The following is a 20,369-nucleotide window of genomic DNA, read 5'->3' as shown; positions in this document are numbered from 1 at the left end:
ACATGACAACTAAAGTTCAGATTAGTGCAAATGAAAACACTAAAGTGGGAAAGGCAATTAGGTGTAAATAAAAAGTGTGTACATGCAATTATGTAGATTAAGAAATTTTTGTGGTGTTTCTGGAGACTGGCTGCATGTTGTTACATGACAAATGAAGAGTCAGTTTAGACAAAGCTGCATCATCATCACTGGATGAAAAGGAGCTGTAATGAATATAGGAACTTCTTGCCCCAAAGGAGTTCATCACATCCCTGCTCCTGCAGGCAGTGCAGTCTTGAATCAGGAGTCATATACAAGGGTTCTGGGGTGTATGATTGAACATTAATTACATACCTCTGTGATATTATGTTTTGTGTTTTTGTATGTTTTAAAAAAGTGTTCACATTAGAGCCATGAAGCTTATCATAGAAATGCATGTTTAGGACATGCTGTGAACTTCAAAATCAAGGCCTTTTTTCCCTTGCATGTCAATCACAAAATATGGTTTGGGATATATGCAAACATTGATGCATTAAAAAGATTTGATCATATTTTCTCCTTAAGTTTATTAGCTACTTTTCTTAGCAGTCATGAAACATGGTATTGGTGTATCCATTTCCCACAGTCATGTAACATGGTATTGGTATATCTACTTCCTTGGAACTATGATTAGATTTGCAATGAAAGATGCTTTATCAGTCAGTGTTCATTTTAAGTCACAGAGCCTGATTTGAGAATTTATCTAGGTTAGTCATGGTTTGAGAGGGCATCTTGCTTAGTCCTGGTTTGAGAGAGCATCTTGCTTAGTCCTGGTTTGAGGGTGCATCTTGTTTAGTATGAAACCAGTACACCAAGAATATGCGACATAATCTCTACGTCACTTCCTAGTATTTTGTCTAGATTACACTTTAATCAGTACAGCAATTTGGAAGTAAGTTTAGTAAATGTTAATCTTTCTATATGAAATGGGAAATATTAAAAAGTTACCTGTGTTACAAAAATTGGAGATTTTGAAATACATATATGATACTTGTTAATGTTGAGACAATTGAATGTTGAAAGCTTTATTTAGTGTTTTTTGTATTTTTAAGATTATTGTGAACAATAGGTAGGGAATTTAAAAACTTTAGATAAGCAAAAGCATTATAAGAAATATCACAAATAGAAATCTAGCATTTTCTTTATATCAGTAAATTGTAGACTGGATTTAATGACACAGTAGAAATTACCCTACCAAAAGTATTAGATCTTTAGTAATAACATCTCTAGCAGTAATTGATTTTATGTGGGTAAATAAGGGAGGTGAATGCAAGAGTTTTGGAGAGAGAGGCAAGTATGCAGTCTGTTGTGTATGAGAGGGCTTTGGAAGTGAGTCAGTTGTTTGCTGGTGATACAGCGCTGATGGCTGATTCGGGTGAGACACTGCAGAATTTGGTGACTGAGTTTGGTAAAGTGTGTGAAAGAAGAAAGTTGAGAGTAAATGTGAAGAAGAGCAAGGTTATTAGGTTAAGTAGGGTTAAGGGACAAGTTGATTGGGAGGTAAGTTGAATGGAGAAAAACTGGTGGAAGTTAAGTGTTTTTGATATCTTGGGGTGGATTTAGCAGTGAATGGAACCATGGAAGTGGAAGTGAGTCACAGGGCATGGTAGGGGGTGAAGGTTCTGGGAGTGTTGAAGAATGTGTGGAAGGCAAGAACGTTATCTCGGAGAGCAAAAATGGATATGTTTGAAGGAATAGTGGTTCCAACATTGTTGTATGGTTGCAAGGCGTGGGCTATAAATAGGGTTGTGTGGGGGAAGGTGGATGTGTTGGAAATGAAATATTTGAGGATATGTGGTGTGAGGTGGTTTGATCAAGTAAGTTATGAAAGGATAAGAGAGATGCGTGGTAATAAAAAGAGTGTGGTTGAGAGAGCAGAAGAGGGTGTATTGAAATGGTTTGGTCTCATGGAGAGAATGAATGAGGAAAGATTGACAGCTAGAGACTGAGTGTGAACAAATGTGGGCTTTGTTGTCTTTTCCCAGTGCTACCTTGCGCTCACATTGGGGGAGGGGGTGCCATTTCATGTGTGTCGGTGGTGACGGTAATGGATGAAGGTAGCAAGTGTGGATGTGTACACGTGTATGAATGTAAATGTCAGTGTATGTATTTGTATGTATTATGTTGAAATGTATAGGTACGTATATGTGCATATGTGGGCGTTTATGTATATACATGTGTATGTGGGTGGGTTGGGCCATTCTTTCATCTATTTCCTTGCACTACCTCGCTGATGCGGGAGACAGTGATAATAAAAAAAAATAAGCCAAGATTGAAAATGATAATAGTCATGTAATACATGATATATACATACATTGCCACCCACCAAATAGGGACTTTATCTCTTTGTAAACCAGGAATAGCTTCTTGTAAGAATCTATTTTTGTTTAAAAAGTTGGACAGTACTCTTGGGCGCTACTTATCAAATTAGACTTGATACTGGTAAACAAGGGTATTAGTGGCATGTAGTGAGCCTTTTCTTATGTATGTAAGGTATGTAAAGTACGGCCCAGTACAGTATTCCACTCATCATTAGTAAGAACCTTCTTGTAATAGATGTGGAGGAGGAGAAAGATTGTAAACAAAAGTCATATATAATGTAATTCATTTACATTTCAAAACAGTTTTAGGCCTCTCAGTGCAAACTTGTCATAAGGCACCACATCATAGTACTGTATTTGTATTACCCTCGCAGGAGTTTGTTGTGATTTCCTTGATATTCAAATGAGCACACTGTTTGAGATGTGTGGTTTGAGTGCTTTGATCAAGAAACTTGATGGTATAAAAGGGAGTAATGCAGGTGGCACTATGTTTAGATTACATTGATTTCCTTGTGACATGAACATATATCCATTTACCCTAGTGTCTCTGACTCTTTGGCCACCTCCTTTTCTTTCGCTTCCCTCTACATAACTCTCAGAGTTTCATGCACATCTCAGTTCATTCCAACTTTTACTACGCTGATCCGTGTGTTTTGGACATCTTCCGATATCTCAGACAGTCTTGCTGGAACCCAATGGTCTGTTGGTATTTGAATTCCTTTGTATTCAAGCCAGAAAGTTTTATTACATGGAGCTTGATTTCTTGAAGTTAGCCACAGTTTAGTCATGCAGAACCACAGGCTGCCACCTTTTTGCTCATACTCTAGATAGCCACCCCAAAAAATTCTTTTAAAACAGTAAAATAACATAATGAAACACCTCCATACTGTACTTGATAAAATCATAGAAAGTATCTCATAATGCTTTTTGTTGCCAACAGACACCTGTTAATTATGAAATGAATCATGACATGATCTTATAATGTAATCATTAATTACAACCCCAAATGATGCTTGATCAACATTTCAATCCGAGATTTGTATTCAGCATGAAAAATGGTTCTTATGTTGAGGTTTTCAAACAGTTCTATTATCCTCCAAAGAATACCAGATATTGTAGGTAATATTGTTCAGGGTATTTTTTAGTCCAAAAATTTTTTCTTTTGAAATTTTAGAAAAACATGATATAACACTTCTACTCTTAAAGTAACTGTGTGAAATATCTCATAATGCTTCTTCTAGCCAATAGACACCCAGTGAATATGAATGAATCATAACAAGGGCTTTTTAAAGTGTAATCATTGATTACAAGCCAGAATGACCTCAAAGCAGTATTTCAATCTGAGATTTATGTTCATCATGGATATTTATTTATTTATTTATTTTGCTTTGTTGCTGTCTCCCGCGTTTGTGAGGTAGCGCAAGGAAACAGACGAAGGAAATGGCCCAACCCACCCTCATACACATGTATATACATACATGTCCACACACGCAAATATACATACCTAAACATCTCAATGTACACATATATATATACACACACAGACACATACATATATACCCATGCACACAATTCACACATTCCGCCTTTATTCATTCCCATCGCCACCTCGCCACACATGGAATACCATCCCCCTCCCCCCTCATGTGTGCGAGGTAGCGCTAGGAAAAGACAACAAAGGCCCTATTCGTTCACACTCAGTCTCTAGCTGTCATGCAATAATGCCCTAAACCACAGCTCCCTTTCCACATCCAGGCCCCACACAACTTTCCATGGTTTACCCCAGATGCTTCACATGCCCTGATTCAATCCACTGACAGCACATCAACCCCGGTATACCACATCGATCCAATTCACTCTATTCCTTGCCTGCCTTTCACCCTCCTGCATGTTCAGGCCCCGATCACACAAAATCTTTTTCACTCCATCTTTCCACCTCCAATTTGGTCTCCCACTTCTCGTTCCCTCCACCTCCGACACATATATCCTCTTGGTCAATCTTTCCTCACTCATTCTCTCCATGTGCCCAAACCATTTCAAAACACCCTCTTCTGCTCTCTCAACCACACTCTTTTTATTTCCACACATCTCTCTTACCCTTACATTACTTACTCGATCAAACCACCTCACACCACACATTGTCCTCAAACATCTCATTTCCAGCACATCCACCCTCCTGCGCACAACTCTATCCATAGCCCACGCCTCGCAACCATGCAACATTGTTAGAACCACTATTCCTTCAAAGATACCCATTTTTGCTTTCCAAGATAATGTTCTCGACTTCCACACATTCTTAAAGGCTCCCAGGATTTTCGCCCCCTCCCCCACCCTATGATTCACTTCCGCTTCCATGGTTCCATCCGCTGCCAGATCCACTCCCAGATATCTAAAACACTTTACTTCCTCCAGTTTTTCTCCATTCAAACTTACCTCCCAATTGACTTGACCCTCAACCCTACTGTACCTAATAACCTTGCTCTTATTCACATTTACTCTTAACTTTCTTCTTTTACACACTTTACCAAACTCAGTCACCAGCTTCTGCAGTTTCTCACATGAATCAGCCACCAGCGCTGTATCATCAGCAAACAACAACTGACTCACTTCCCAAGCTCTCTCATCCACAACAGACTTCATACTTGCCCCTCTTTCCAAAACTCTTGCATTTACCTCCCTAACAACCCCATCCATAAACAAACTAAACAACCATGGAGACATCACACACCCCTGCCGCAAACCTACATTCATTGAGAACCAATCACTTTCCTCTCTTCCTACACGTACACATGCCTTACATCCTCGATAAAAACTTTTCACTGCTTCTAACAACTTGCCTCCCACACCATATATTCTTAATACCTTCCACAGAGCATCTCTATCAACTCTATCATATGCCTTCTCCAGATCCATAAATGCTACATAAAAATCCATTTGCTTTTCTAAGTATTTCTCACATACATTCTTCAAAGCAAACATCTGATCCACACATCCTGTACCACTTCTGAAACCACACTGCTCTTCCCCAATCTGATGCTCTGTACATGCCTTCACCCTCTCAATCAATACCCTCCCATATAATTTACCAGGAATACTCAACAAACTTATACCTCTGTAATTTGAGCACTCACTCTTATCCCCTTTGCCTTTGTACAATGGCACTATGCATGCATTCCGTCAATCCTCAGGCACCTCTCCATGAGTCATACATACATTAGATAACCTTACCAACCAGTCAACAATACAGTCACCCCCTTTTTAATAGATTCCACTGCAATACCATCCAAACCTGCTGCCTTATATGCCTTATATGGAAGTTTTCAAGCAAATCTGCTACCTTCCAAAATTTGAATTATTACATAATGAAATGCTTCTATACTCAAAATGATTGTGGAAAATTTCTCATATTGCTTCCAATAGTTGACAGACACCTGATAAACATGGAACGAATCATAACATGATCTTCGTAAAAGGTAATTATTAATTACAAGCCTGAATGACCCCTAAACCATATTTCAACCCCAGATTTATATTCAGCACCATAAATAGTACTTTATTGAAGTTTTCAGGCTAATCTATCAATCTCCAAAACATACCAGAAAGTTCAGGTAATAGTTCAAGAGTATTTTTTAGCTCAAAACTTTTTCTTTATACTGAGATCATACTGAGATTTTCAAGCAATTCTATTAACCTTCAAAAAATACCAAAAATTGCAGATAAATAGTTCAGGGTATTTTCTTGCCAAAAAAACTTTTTCTTTTAGAATTGTAAAATAACAATGAAGCACCTCTATACTGTACTTGGTATAATCAAAAATAACAGTGAAACACCTCTATACTGTACTTCATATAATCATAAGATAACAGTGACATTGAAAATACAGTATTGATTTAGATAATAGGTTGCATCTTGCTTAATCTTCACCTGCTTCATTGCACATTCCTGATACAGGATATCTAATGCTTTAGTGTTTGCATTCAGTTTTCTAACTTTTTTAACAATTTTCTTGAGTTTATTTTATCTTTACTGTTTAGCTTGCCATACCAGGCAGTAATTGAAAAACATAAAATTGATTCTACAGTCGACTTATAAAAAGGATTGATTATTGCGTTGTGTATATGTCGACTATTTAAGGTACGTACACACTGCAATCTTTGGTTACATTTGATATACACCATATCAGTGTTTGCACCCCCTTTTAACTGGTTGTCTTTGATAGAACCTAGATACTTATACTGACACACACTATCTACATTTTCTTCTTCAGTTGTATTTAAGTCTGGTACGTGTATTTTTTGTCCTGAAATCTATTATCAGTCTCTTAGTTTTCTTTACATTGAGGTGCAGATAATTTGTTTTACACCACCCAACAAAGCACCTAACCTGTGCAATATAATCATTACAATTTTTGATTATTATTATTATTATTATTATTATTATTATTATTATTATTATTATTATTATTATTATGATGATGATGATGAAATGCTTCTATACTCAAAATGATTGTGGAAAATTTCTCATATTGCTTCCAATATTATTATTATTATAATTATTATTATTGTAATGAGTATCATTATTATAAACCATTGCCATTTCCCACACCAACGAGATAGTGCCAGGAAACAGACGAAGAACGGCCCATCCACCCATATACACTTACATATACATAAACACCCACATACGCACATATACATATCAACATATACATACACATACTCAGACATTACATACATACACATGTACATAATCATACTTGCTTGCCTTCATCCATTCCTGTTGCTACCTCGCCCCACAAGAAAACAGCATTGCTATACCCTGCTTCAGCGAGGCATCGCCAGGAACACAGACTAAAAGGCCTCTCGTTCATTACAATTATCATTTACAGTTTTTCCTATGATTACTGTATCATCGGCATATTTTTAAAAGTGCAGTTGCTAGAAACACATCTGCAGTCGTCAGTATACAAATAGAACAAAGTTGAGGACATAACACGTCCATGGGGTGCACCTGTGTTGGTAAAATAAGTGTTGAACTTAGCGTTATCTATCTTGCTATACTGTGGTCTCAGTGTTGAAAATATACTGTGGCCTCAGTGCTAAAATGCTGAAGATCCATTTCAGTAAGTTACAATTTACCTCCATCCCTAATAATAAATGTTAACAAAATATGTGGCTGGATTGTATAAAAGGCAGGGCTAAAATCAATGTATAAGACTCTTGCTTGTGAGTAATGTCTTTCTAAATGTTTGCTAATCTCATTCATAAAAGTCAAACTTACATCCTGCACACTCCTATTTTTGCATTATGCAAACTACAGTGGATCTCTGAAGTTAATTATGCTATTACACAAAAAGTTTCTCATTATGTCTTCATGACATTTCATAATATTTGATGTGAAAACAATAGGTCCAAAATTGTTGAACACTTTAGGAGTGAGATTTTGGCAGTTAGCTTTACTTTTGACAATTTCCATATGTTAGGCACTACCCCTTGATCTAGTGAGTCCTGAAATAGTTGCTGAGTATGGGTGACAGTTATTTAGCACAAAACTTTAGTGCCTTGGCTGGCACACCATCTGGTTCTGTGGCTTTTCCAGGCCTAATACACTTCAGGGACTGCTATACATGCTCGTACGATATCATGATTCTTTCATAGTTTTTTTCTCTATTAATTGACATAACATTACTGCACTCTTCGCTAAAAATAATTTCTTTCAAATCTTGCAGAAGATGAATTTATATCATTCACTCATCCCCCTCGAAGGCTCAGATTGGGGTGCCTAAATGTGTGTGGATGTAACCAAGATGTGAAAAAAGGAGAGATAGGTAGTATGTTTGAGGAAAGGAACCTGGATGTTTTGGCCCTGAGTGAAACGAAGCTCAAGGGTAAAGGGGAAGAGTGGTTTGGGAATGTCTTGGGAGTAAAGTCAGGGGTTAGTGAGAGGACAAGAGCAAGGGAAGGAGTAGCAGTACTCCTGAAACAGGAGTTGTGGAAGTATGTGATAGAATGTAAGAAAGTAAATTCTCGATTAATATGGGTAAAACTGAAAGTTGATGGAGAGAGATGGGTGATTATTGGTGCATATGCACCTGGGCATGAGAAGAAAGATCATGAGAGGCAAGTGTTTTGGGAGCAGCTGAATGAGTGTGTTAGTGGTTTCGATGCACGAGACCGGGTTATAGTGTTGGGTGATTTGAATGCAAAGGTGAGTAATGTGGCAGTTGAGGGAATAATTGGTATACATGGGGTGTTCAGTGTTGTAAATGGAAATGGTGAAGAGCTTGTAGATTTATGTGCTGAAAAAGGACTGATGATTGGGAATACCTGGTTTAAAAAGCGAGATATACATAAGTATACTTATGTAAGTAGGAGAGATGGCCAGAGAGCGTTATTGGATTACATGTTAATTGACAGGCGCGCGAAAGAGAGACTTTTGGATGTTAATGTGCTGAGAGGTGCAACTGGAGGGATGTCTGATCATTATCTTGTGGAGGCTAAGGTGAAGATTTGTATGGGTTTTCAGAAAAGAAGAGTGAATGTTGGGGTGAAGAGGGTGGTGAGAGTAAGTGAGCTTGGGAAGGAGACTTGTGTGAGGAAGTACCAGGAGAGACTGAGTACAGAATGGAAAAAGGTGAGAACAATGGAAGTAAGGGGAGTGGGGGAGGAATGGGATGTATTTAGGGAATCAGTGATGGATTTCGCAAAAGATGCTTGTGGCATGAGAAGAGTGGGAGGTGGGTTGATTAGAAAGGGTAGTGAGTGGTGGGATGAAGAAGTAAGAGTATTAGTGAAAGAGAAGAGAGAGGCATTTGGACGATTTTTGCAGGGAAAAAATGAAATTGAGTGGGAGACATATAAAAGAAAGAGACAGGAGGTCAAGAGAAAGGTGCAAGAGGTGAAAAAAAAGGGCAAATGAGAGTTGGGGTGAGAGAGTATCATTAAATTTTAGGGAGAATAAAAAGATGTTCTGGAAGGAGGTAAATAAAGTGCGTAAGACAAGGGAGCAAATGGGAACTTCAGTGAAGGGCGCAAATGGGGAGGTGATAACAAGTAGTGGTGATGTGAGAAGGAGATGGAGTGAGTATTTTGAAGGTTTGTTGAATGTGTTTGATGATAGAGTGGCAGATATAGGGTGTTTTGGTCGAGGTGGTGTGCAAAGTGCGAGGGTTAGGGAAAATGAGTTGGTAAACAGAGAAGAGGTAGTAAAAGCTTTGCGGAAGATGAAAGCTGGCAAGGCAGCAGGTTTGGATGGTATTGCAGTGGAATTTATTAAAAAAGGGGGTGACTGTATTGTTGACTGGTTGGTAAGGTTATTTGATGTATGTATGACTCATGGTGAGGTGCCTGAGGATTGGCGGAATGCGTGCATAGTGCCATTGTACAAAGGCAAAGGGGATAAGAGTGAGTGCTCAAATTACAGAGGTATAAGTTTGTTGAGTATTCCTGGCAAATTATATGGGAGGGTATTGATTGAGAGGGTGAAGGCATGTACAGAGCATCAGATTGGGGAAGAGCAGTGTGGTTTCAGAAGTGGTAGAGGATGTGTGGATCAGGTGTTTGCTTTGAAGAATGTATGTGAGAAATACTTAGAAAAGCAAATGGATTTGTATGTAGTATTTATGGATCTGGAGAAGGCATATGACAGAGTTGATAGAGATGCTCTGTGGAAGGTATTAAGAATATATGGTGTGGGAGGCAAGTTGTTAGAAGCAGTGAAAAGTTTTTATCGAGGATGTAAGGCATGTGTACGTGTAGGAAGAGAGGAAAGTGATTGGTTCTCAGTGAATGTAGGTTTGTGGCAGGGGTGTGTGATGTCTCCATGGTTGTTTAATTTGTTTATGGATGGGGTTGTTAGGGAGGTGAATGCAAGAGTTTTGGAAAGAGGGGCAAGTATGAAGTCTGTTGGGGATGAGAGAGCTTGGGAAGTGAGTCAGTTGTTGTTCGCTGATGATACAGCGCTGGTGGCTGATTCATGTGAGAAACTGCAGAAGCTGGTGACTGAGTTTGGTAAAGTGTGTGAAAGAAGAAAGTTAAAAGTAAATGTGAATAAGAGCAAGGTTATTAGGTACAGTAGGGTTGAGGGTCAATTCAATTGGGAGGTGAGTTTGAATGGAGAAAAACTGGAGGAAGTGAAGTGTTTTAGATATCTGGGAGTGGATCTGGCAGCGGATGGAACCATGGAAGCGGAAGTGGATCATAGGGTGGGGGAGGGGGCGAAAATTCTGGGAGCCTTGAAGAATGTGTGGAAGTCGAGAACATTATCTCGGAAAGCAAAAATGGGTATGTTTGAAGGAATAGTGGTTCCAACAATGTTGTATGGTTGCGAGGCGTGGACTATGGATAGAGTTGTGCGCAGGAGGATGGATGTGCTGGAAATGAGATGTTTGAGGACAATGTGTGGTGTGAGGTGGTTTGATCGAGTAAGTAACGTAAGGGTAAGAGAGATGTGTGGAAATAAAAAGAGCGTGGTTGAGAGAGCAGAAGAGGGTGTTTTGAAATGGTTTGGTCACATGGAGAGAATGAGTGAGGAAAGATTGACCAAGAGGATATATGTGTCGGAGGTGGAGGGAACGAGGAGAAGAGGGAGACCAAATTGGAGGTGGAAAGATGGAGTGAAAAAGATTTTGTGTGATCGGGGCCTGAACATGCAGGAGGGTGAAAGGAGGGCAAAGAATAGAGTGAATTGGAGCGATGTGGTATACCGGGGTTGACATGCTGTCAGTGGATTGAATCAAGGCATGTGTATGGGGTTGGGTTGGGCCATTTCTTTCGTCTGTTTCCCTGCGCTACCTCGCAAACGCGGGAGACAGCGGCAAAAAAAAAAAAAAGAAAAAAAAAATCATTCACTTATGTATCAAAAACAGAAAAAGTGTGCAGCATGTGTAAGGGAAAGATGTTAAGTCTAGCTTGGTAGTTTAGTTGCAATTATATTAAAAGTAAGGCCAGCGTTCTTGATAAAGAGGACGTAAAATGATTATGGATATCATTTCAGTTATTATAGGTCAGCTGGTGTCTGCAGCCAGCTACCAGTGATAGCAATATTCATTAAAGTTTTTTATCTACTACTCTGAATTGAAGGGTAATTAAACACAGCCTAATGTATGAATGGCTGTCTGCCATGAAAGAGTATACCCACTATGAACATTCCATTCCAAAATGATTTTAATTTTTTTCCCAGTACTTTTGAGTTAGGTTTGATTAGTCCATCTCAGTGTCCCAAACATAAGAAGTAAGTTTGATTTGATGATTTAGATTTCCAACTTTTTGCTCTGACAGTGACAAGCCTGGGAGAAGAGAACGCTTACGTAAAGATGAGGACAAGACCAAAGATCCCCAGGATTCCAGTGATGAGGATAATGCAGCAGAACATGGTAAGTACTGAATCTTTTTATCCACATTGTCTTGCATATTATTATTGTTATTATCAGACAAACCCAGGACCTCTTTTTGGGGTTTTCTGCAGCTTCAAGGCTGTAATGCAGTCAGTCGTAGGGAAGTGATGGACTCCTTTGGAATGAGAAGTGCCTTGATAAGGCTGTTCTCCTTTTCATCCATTGTGTTGCATCCTTGCTAAGGATGATTATTTCACCTCCGGTGTAACTCCATGCAGGAAGAGTCTAGTAACACCATGTCTTGTCTAGTAACACCATGTAAACCTACAAATATATTTTGTTTGTGTGCCTATTTACTAATGTGAAGGCACATGTTTGTGTGCAGTATGAGTTAATTTTCCAGCTTAGCATTGTCTTCTTGGCACATGGAAAGCCCCACTTGAAGTTTTCGTCCTATCATTGTGTGCTTCCAAGTGAGATTATTTTTCTGGTGGTTTTGTTCATGCTGCATAGTGATTCTTATTTTCGCTCCTTGTATGTCTTTTCATGGGTGGTTTGGACTTGTGTTGATTTTCAGCTCATCACATTTAAGTTAACATTGAATGATCAGATTGGTGAAGTATTTTGATATTTTGGATGTTATTTCTTCTATCAAACCTGTTGACAATGTAATTCAAAAATATACTAGGAAATAGATAAATCTCTGCAGACTTGCTCTGAAATATGAGCATTTAGTTCATGGCTTTATCAATAGGTTGTTTTAAGATGCACTTTGACATCTCATACTATCTTTGGAATAGGTGGCAGTTATTCTGCAAAGGTGTAGAAGCTGTTTTTAGCATAAAGTAGATGTTGGGTTAGTTTGTATGCTACGTGCATTGGTAAATTCTGCTCGCACAGAAAAAGGAAAGACATAGATGTAGTTTTTTTGTCAGTAGTTTCTTTCTTCAGCAATTGCCCTTATTTGTTAGACTACTCATTTAGTATAGCAAAATTGATATTTGATATTAGGATTAATGGCAGTCAATATTTTAAGAACTTACATTTTTTTTTTTTTTTTTTTTTTACTGTATGTGCTCTTATTCATTTACTTACTCATTTAAGTTTTTTTTGGAATTATCTTTATTATATGCTGCAAAGACACAGTAGTATGTTAGGATGTTGTTTTTTATTATTTTGGTGTAATTTGCTGAGAGCAGTTCTTGTACTGAAGATACTATGTTCTCTTGGCAAGGAGAACAGAAGACTCTTAATGATTGTGATAGTTATTGAAAGAAAACTCATATATATTAGACTTTATATATTGTACACAGATATAGGAAATCATTTGCATCTACATAGAGTTTGAATATAAGAATGCTTTAAGATTAAGTGTGGAATGTTTGAATACATATTAATGTCATTGTAAAGGATGGATGGTGCATCATGCATTAATTTCAACCATAAAATATGCTCCAACACAGCAACAGACAAGATTTCATAACCCACTCTTATGTATTTACAACTACAGACTTATCAATATTAACTTTATTGCCTTTGAATGTCTTTGGTTTGTCCTTCACTGGCTACCACTGACTGAGTAAGTCATTATTGCAGTATCATTTTAAGCAGCTGTAGTGGTGATGGTGGGAGTATTATTTGGAGAGTTGATGGTTGTAGGTGTAGGAGTTGAGGACTTGCTGGTGGGAGGTGTAGGTTTTGTAGACTTTTTGTTGAAAGAAGAACTTTCTTCTTCTTGGTGGCATAGTCGACGGTGCTTGTGGACAAAATAATAACTTGGGAACTTTGAACCACAGGTCTTGCAAGGAAAATACTGCACATTGAGGTCCAGGATCTTGAGCCCTTCTGATGGGGAAGGAGAAAGAGTCTGGCTGCTGTAAGGGGAAATACTGCCGCTTTTTCCACTCCCATCGATAACTGAGCTAGTAACTCCAGTGCTGCTGCTCTCTCCTATTCGCTCTTTTCCTCCTGTTGAATTGGCACTGTCTTGCAAGTTGTCTGTGGCTCCAGGAGAGGAAATGCTTGTTCCACGCAGCTTATCCACCTCCACTGTGATTGGGTTGATGTGGCGACGCATGTGTTTCTGAAATTTTGAAAAGACATTTGCTTGTTACCTGAATACTACAGATGAGCAACATTTGGCTTCAGCCATCATTTACGTGGTTGTTATGGAACATGCTGGAGTTGTTTTTGACCAGATACAAAATATGTTTCCTGACTTATGTGATTCATCACATTTGAACAGCTCCTCTACCTTTGATGGATAGTCATCCCCTTCTTTAATGTAATACTCCTCCACTGCTGCCTATGACTCTTTTTTTCTCCTCTTGTGACTCCATCCACAAATAGTAATTGTTTCCCAACCTTCCAATTCTCCTTACTCCTGTTGCATAGCCTCCTCCTCTGCCTCATCCCTCCTAATCTGCCTATCCAAGTCCTCCAATTCCTATTTTGATTTTGTATGTGGGACAATATATACATATGAAAATTAGTTGGGGAAGTGGGTTTAATACAAGATATTTATATATTCTAATTTATATGTTCATCATAGTATTGACATGTTTTGTTTACATTGCATTTAAATTATTTAATGATTTAGTGTGCGTGTGTTTGTGAGAGAGAGAGAGAGAGAGAGAGGGAGCAAGATAATATGAGGACACCCACCTGGTAACAGTAGTGGCTCTTGAATGTATGGTTGCAGTAAACACAGTGGTAGGTGCGACTGACTTGGTTGTTTGGTGTTGGTGGGGAAGCAGTAAGTGCATTTCGTTGCATCTCACCATTGGAACGGAGTCGTAGAATTTTAGCAAGTCCATTGCTTTCGTTGTCACCAGGCCCATCTAGTGGGTCTCTGCTATGTGCTCGATTGCTTGCATCTTCACCAGAGTCGATTTCATCCACGTTGATCTCAGTCTCAGTTTCTGAGTCATCTTGGCTCAGCAGAGGCTGTTAGTGTAAACTTTTGTCAGGAACTTGCAAATTTTTACTTAAAGAGGTAGCTGTTATTTAATACAAGACATTTGTATCTAACTGCTTAGCAGTACTTTGGCATTTTTTTTCTTTTTCATACTTGATTGCTTTTTCCTGCATTAGCAAAGTAGTGCCAGGAACAGACAAAGAAAGGCCTCATCTGCTCACATCCATGCTCTGTCTGTCATGTGTATTACACCAAAACCACAGCTTCCTTGACAGCACATCGACCCTTGTATACCATATCATTCCAGTTCACTCTGTCCTATACGTGCCTTTCACCCTCTTGCATGCACAGGCCCTGATCACTCAAGATCTCTTTCACTTCATTCTTCCATCTCCATGCTCTTCTTTTTAACGCAACTTCTGACACCCATGTCTTCTTTGTCAACCTTTTCCCATTCATATTCTCTGTATGTTCAAACCATTTCATCATACTCTCTTGAGGTCTCTCAGCCACACTCTTTTAGTAAAACACCTCTCTTACCCTTTCATTACTTAATCGATCAAACCACCTCACACTGCCTATTGCCCACAAACATTTTGTTTCCAACTTGCCCACCCTCTTCTGCAGTCTTATAGCCAATGCCTCACATCCATGTCATGATGTTGGGACTACTATACCTTCTACCCATTTTTGTCCTCTCAGAAAATGGCATGTTTGAAGGTACAGTAGTGCCAATGTTGCACACACTCATGCAAATTATTTTTAGTCACTTACATTCGCTTTGTAAGCTCTGTTGATTACGCGTTCAAAGAATACCGGACCATCGCATGCTGCCACATCAATGACCACTGCTCCTTTCGTAACCCTTCTGCTATTGTCCACGTCTGCTTTGTGGATGTAGCTGGGATTACCATTCAGAGCTCTGTTTTCATCTGGGTGTTGTGCCATGCCCCTTTCTTCTTCAAGGGTTCCTGCAATAACGTCCTCTATCACCTCATGATCTCTTGATAAATCTGGAACATGAAAGGTTCTGCAGGATAAGGACCACCCTCCTTCCTTTAAGTCAATCGACTTTAAGTTAGTTTTTGAGCTGAATTTCGAATATTAAGGTCTTTTTTTCTATCTATATATGAAGCTTATATTCCGAGTGCAATACTGGTATATATGGGTGATAACCCCACGTGAGATCATTTTAGATTGTTTTGATGGTTTTGTGTCCTGATAATTCATTCTGAGGTAAAGGAATGGACTTTTGGTTTGTTTGATGAACTTGTTATTTTGAAAAGGTATTCAGAGATGTTATGTTGTAGGCCACGTGCAGAGTGGCTTTGTTCTCCGCCAGGACAACTTCAGAGCAGTGGTATTTACCATGTGGAAGGATGAATTAAGAATGGTTGTGCCCGATGGAACAGGAGTGACGGAACCTTGTGAATGGAATCACGAATGGTTATGCTCTCAGCCTTATGGTAAAAGGAGTGAGTGCAGAGAAGTCCTACCTTGTGGGGGGTTGAGTGGGTGTTGGGGTGGTCTTGGCCTAGTGGGGGTGGGCCTGACGATGGTAGTGGGGAGCGACGACAGGGACGACGCTGTGCTGTGTTGGTGTGGGGGGACGAGTCTTGCCAGGCCGCGCCACACACTGAGAGCTGGTGGCACCTCAGACAGTCCCAGTGAAGTGGCGGTTGTGGTGGTGGTGGCGGTTGTGGTGGTGCTGAGGAGTGCTTGGCACAGCGACACAACACTCGCCATCTGCAGGAGGTGCCCTGCTAGCAGCACCTGCCGGGCCGGAGGAGATGACGTGTTAGTATTGCAGTAGCCATTAATCAAGATGTCAGGGCTTCAGCCATAGCATTTTGGAGTGTTCCTGCTGGCTAGCATGTCACCAGCTTGCGCCTGCCTGCTGGGGAGGGTATGGTCTGAAAGGTCTTTGAGTCGTGCGAGGTGATGATCGTGTCATCAGTAGGGGAGAAGCAGAGCTGGGTTAGCAGCTATATGATATGTTGATCCATGTTGAATATTGGCAGACGATGTTTTGATTCATCTCATGGTGGAAGTGGAATAGGCTAGAGGTAGAGGAATAGTAATCAAGACATTAATGAGAGGAGTAAATGGATAAACAACAAAGGATAAAATGAAGTGCATATTACGGTAGAGTTAGTCTTCATGTCCCAATGTTATGTGCTTCTCCATGGAAAACGGTGCTTCATGAGAGGGTCATTTTAGTGTACAGGTTAAGTATTGAGCCAACCAGGCCTCCGTGTAGAATATGTCGACATGTTTTTGTCGTTCATTTTGGGTCGTGAGTGCTGGAAGGTGTGGTGGTGGGTAATCTAAATATCTTGATTTTTTCCCCCATATGCATTACCTTAATCTGAGGGCAGAAAACTACCTGTGCAACATTATGAAGAAGTATAGAGCGGGAGAAACTGGAGACATAGATAGGGAGGATGTTGGCTCACGGGGAAGAATGAGGAATAGGAAGATGACTGGATTGAGTGTGAGGAGCACAATGGCCGCTTGGTGTGTACAGAGAGATACAGAGAAGGAGAGCCTTATTTGAGTGGGGTGGGACTCAGGCCTCACAGTGGCTGTAGAAGGTGAGGGCAAAGAGGGATGGGACTTCACTGGCAGTGTGGGATGTCACGTTACATACCAGAGGCTACGTGGTATGTACACGAGGGTGGAGATGCAGGGAACACTTGCCTCGTAGAGTGTGGATGGGGTGAGGGGGAGGCGTCCGGTGTACATGTAAGTCAGTATAGCGGCGAAGCCTGCAGGGGGAACGTGAGGCAAGAGGAGTCTGATGTCCCTCTCCCCGCCCCCTGTCGCGCCAACGGCCGCCGCCCGCAGGTACGCGCTGTGCGAGGCCAGGACGGAGGTGTGGGCGCGGAAGAGACGGCCTCCCGCCAGTACCCAGGCGTCGTAGTCCTCGTCATCCTGCAGGAGGGGACATAGAGGTGGAGGGGCGCGTGTAGGGCCGCTACTGCCTGTCTCACTCATCCTTACCCTGGAGGTTGAAGACGACGATGTCCGTTACGGGAACAAGACCCGCTGTCTGGGTGGTGTACGCTGTGGGTGGGTTGGTGGGCCACACCTCCGTGTGACGACGACGTTGTCTGGGGGATGTTTGGCTTGATGGAGGAGGATGTGTTGACGTGTTATGGGAACATCTTACGGTGCCTTGTGTTTCGGTTCTTTGTTGGCGGGTCGTTCTAGCTGGTTCGTCGGCTGGCACGTTCGTTCGTTGGGTTGTTGGGAATCTATAACTTACGAGGATTAATGGACGGCTCACTTTACTTGAGGGTGTCGTAATGAAGTGTCTTTTGAGACACGCGTGTCTTCACTCAGTTACCGACCGGACACCACGCGGGGGGTCGTCACGCTAACTTGTAGGCTTCACACTACAGGGGGTCAGGTTAGGTTACAAATTTGCCACTGGGTCAAGTTAAATTTGTAGAGTTCACCACAGGGTCATGTTCAAACTGCAAAAGGTTCACCACAGCGCGGGGGGGTCAGGTCTACTGCAAGTTTTGTCCTCCACAGCGGGGTCTAATCAAGTACGAGGGCCATCACACGTGGTTCGTGCTGTGGTCTTCGTGAAGCACGTGGTTGAGTGAGTGACACGTGGTTCCCGCTTCGAATCCTGGGGTCGGGTCAGACCATGGCTGGTGATGTAATCCTTCAGTTCATAGCTTCACGTGAGACGGGGAGAGGGTGTAGGAGAGCGAAGCTTATTATGTGTGTGAGTGAGAGTCCCTGGCTGGCTTCCTCCCTCACTCGTCAACGTCTTCGACCAGACTGACGAGCAAGATGACGCCTGACGTGTATATAAACAAGGCGCTTCCAAGGGACGGCGTGATTGGCCAGCCGAATTCCCCAGGAGCCAATGAGCGGAGAGCAAATAGAGGGCGGCGGGGAGGACCTGTGTGTGTGTGTGTGTGTGTGTGTGTGTGTGTGGCAAGCCTTCGGTCTCGAACACCTTTTGGGAATTGTATCCAGGCAAGTGCTTGCTGAAGTGACCCACTTGGAGAGAGAGAGAGAGAGAGAGAGAGAGAGAGAGAGAGAGAGAGAGAGAGAGAGAGAGAGAGAGAGAGAGGTGAGTGGGTGGGGGGGACACAGGTGTTATAAAGGGGCAGGGGTAAAGTGTTTCTTTTGTGGGATTGGGGAGTAAGTGGCTGGCCCGCTTGGGGAGATTGGTTTTATCCTGGGGGAGGAGGGAGGTAAGTGTTCCCTTGTGAGGGAATGGGATGAAAAGTGCTCCCCATGAAAGGGCCCCACTTGGGGAGATTCCGGTGATATGAGGGAGCGAGTGTGTGGCACACCACACACTGGGGAGACTAGTGCTGGAGTGGGTGTTGGGGAGACGTATGTGATCATGAAAGATGACACATTTGGATGTGGTCAGGTAATGAGGAATACTTTATCATGGACCAATGATACTACTACTAATAATAATAATTATAATAACTAAGGATTTATGGAAGAGTTGAGCCAAAGGCTGTGGGATTGCATACAGTGTCAACACAGTGAACAAAGACTGTGGGGGGGTGACGTACACACAGCTCTGGACACACGTATTAACAACATGTTAATACTCATCTTGACAGTCGTGTGTGTGTCATATTGTGAGGGGTACTGTTGTAGTTTGTAAGGTGTGACCAGCTTGGGAACATAAATCTCTCTCTCTCTCTCTCTCTCTCTCTCTCTCTCTCTCTCTCTCTCTCTCTCTCTCTCTCTCTCTCTCTCTCTCTCACAACACCACCCTGTACACCAAAAACATGTTGACACACTTCAAATTGTATTTTCTTTGGACAACTTAAAGTAAGAGGTTGGTAGTGGGGAAAGGCGATCCATTACAGAATTAAGCGTACAGGACCGACCCTCCCCGGTGTGGGGTGGGGATGGGTGGAGGGGGTTGAAGGTAGGGAGGGAGGGAGTCAGTTTACACATGTGAACATGGCTCATAGGCAGACCAGCTGGCATTTTGAATGAATAAACACAATATTACTAATGGTGTTTACACGAGCGGCGCCGCTCCCACCACACACTACTACCACCACTACACACTACCACCACTACACACACACTACCACCACTACACACTACTACCACCACTACACACTACCACCACTACCACCACTACACACTACTACCACCACTACATACTACCACCACTACCACCACTACACACTACTACCACCACTTCACACTACCACCACTACTACACTACCACCACTACACTACTACCACCACTACACACCACTACCACCACTACACACTACCACCACCACTACACACTACTACCACCACTACTACACTACCACCACTACACACTACCACCACCACTACACACTACCACCACTACTACACTACCACCACTACACACTACCACCACTACACACACACTACCACTACCACCACTACACACTACTACCACCACTACACACTACCACCACTACCACCACTACACACTACTACCACCACTACACACTACCACCACTACTACACTACCACCACTACACACTACCACCACCACTACACACTACCACCACCACTACACACTACCACCCCCACTACACTACCACCACTACACTACTACCACCACTACACACTACCACCACTACACACTACCACCACTACACACTACCACCACCACTACACACTACCACCACCACTACACTACCACCACTACACTACGACCACCACTACACTACTACCACCACTACACTACTTCCACCACTACACACTACCACCACTACACTACTACCACCACTACACACTA

The 20,369-nt window shown here is 41.6% G+C and overlaps 2 protein-coding genes across 3 annotated transcripts in view; one reads left to right on the top strand and one right to left on the bottom strand.

Moving 5' to 3' along the window:
* The window catches only part of Smr (nuclear receptor corepressor smrter), a 155,706-nt gene that overhangs the window by 101,533 nt on the left and 33,804 nt on the right, over positions 1-20,369 (top strand). For both annotated transcript variants that reach the window (XM_071680803.1, XM_071680801.1), the window contains one exon: positions 11,618-11,712. In XM_071680803.1, the coding sequence (XP_071536904.1) occupies positions 11,618-11,712 (95 nt within the window). The remainder of the gene's footprint in view (positions 1-11,617; positions 11,713-20,369) is intronic.
* LOC139758967 (uncharacterized) lies at positions 11,763-18,595 on the bottom strand. Its single transcript, XM_071680804.1, has 5 exons — positions 17,291-18,595; positions 16,087-16,363; positions 15,365-15,603; positions 14,338-14,619; positions 11,763-13,756 (listed from the first exon to the last, which is right to left on the bottom strand). The coding sequence occupies exons 1-5, from the start codon at positions 17,585-17,587 to the stop codon at positions 13,277-13,279; spliced, it is 1,575 nt and encodes a 524-aa protein (XP_071536905.1). The 5' UTR covers positions 17,588-18,595; the 3' UTR covers positions 11,763-13,276.

The sequence above is a fragment of the Panulirus ornatus genome, chromosome 32, assembly GCF_036320965.1.
Source record: "Panulirus ornatus isolate Po-2019 chromosome 32, ASM3632096v1, whole genome shotgun sequence".
Taxonomy (NCBI): Eukaryota; Metazoa; Arthropoda; class Malacostraca; order Decapoda; family Palinuridae; genus Panulirus; species Panulirus ornatus.
Note: the sequence above shows the minus strand (reverse complement) of the source record. Positions and strands in the feature narration are given on the sequence as shown.

Bases quoted from the DNA above. Each gene is read 5' to 3' on its own strand.
- LOC139758967 (XM_071680804.1), bottom strand. From the start codon at position 17,587: ATGAGTGAGACAGGCAGTAGCGGCCCTACACGCGCCCCTCCACCTCTA. The intron at 15,604-16,086 runs GTAGGACTTCTC...TTCATGTTCCAG, and splicing joins CCCACTCAACCCCCCACAAG to ATTTATCAAGAGATCATGAG. The intron at 13,757-14,337 runs GTGGGTGTCCTC...TCAAAATTTCAG, and splicing joins AGAGCCACTACTGTTACCAG to AAACACATGCGTCGCCACAT.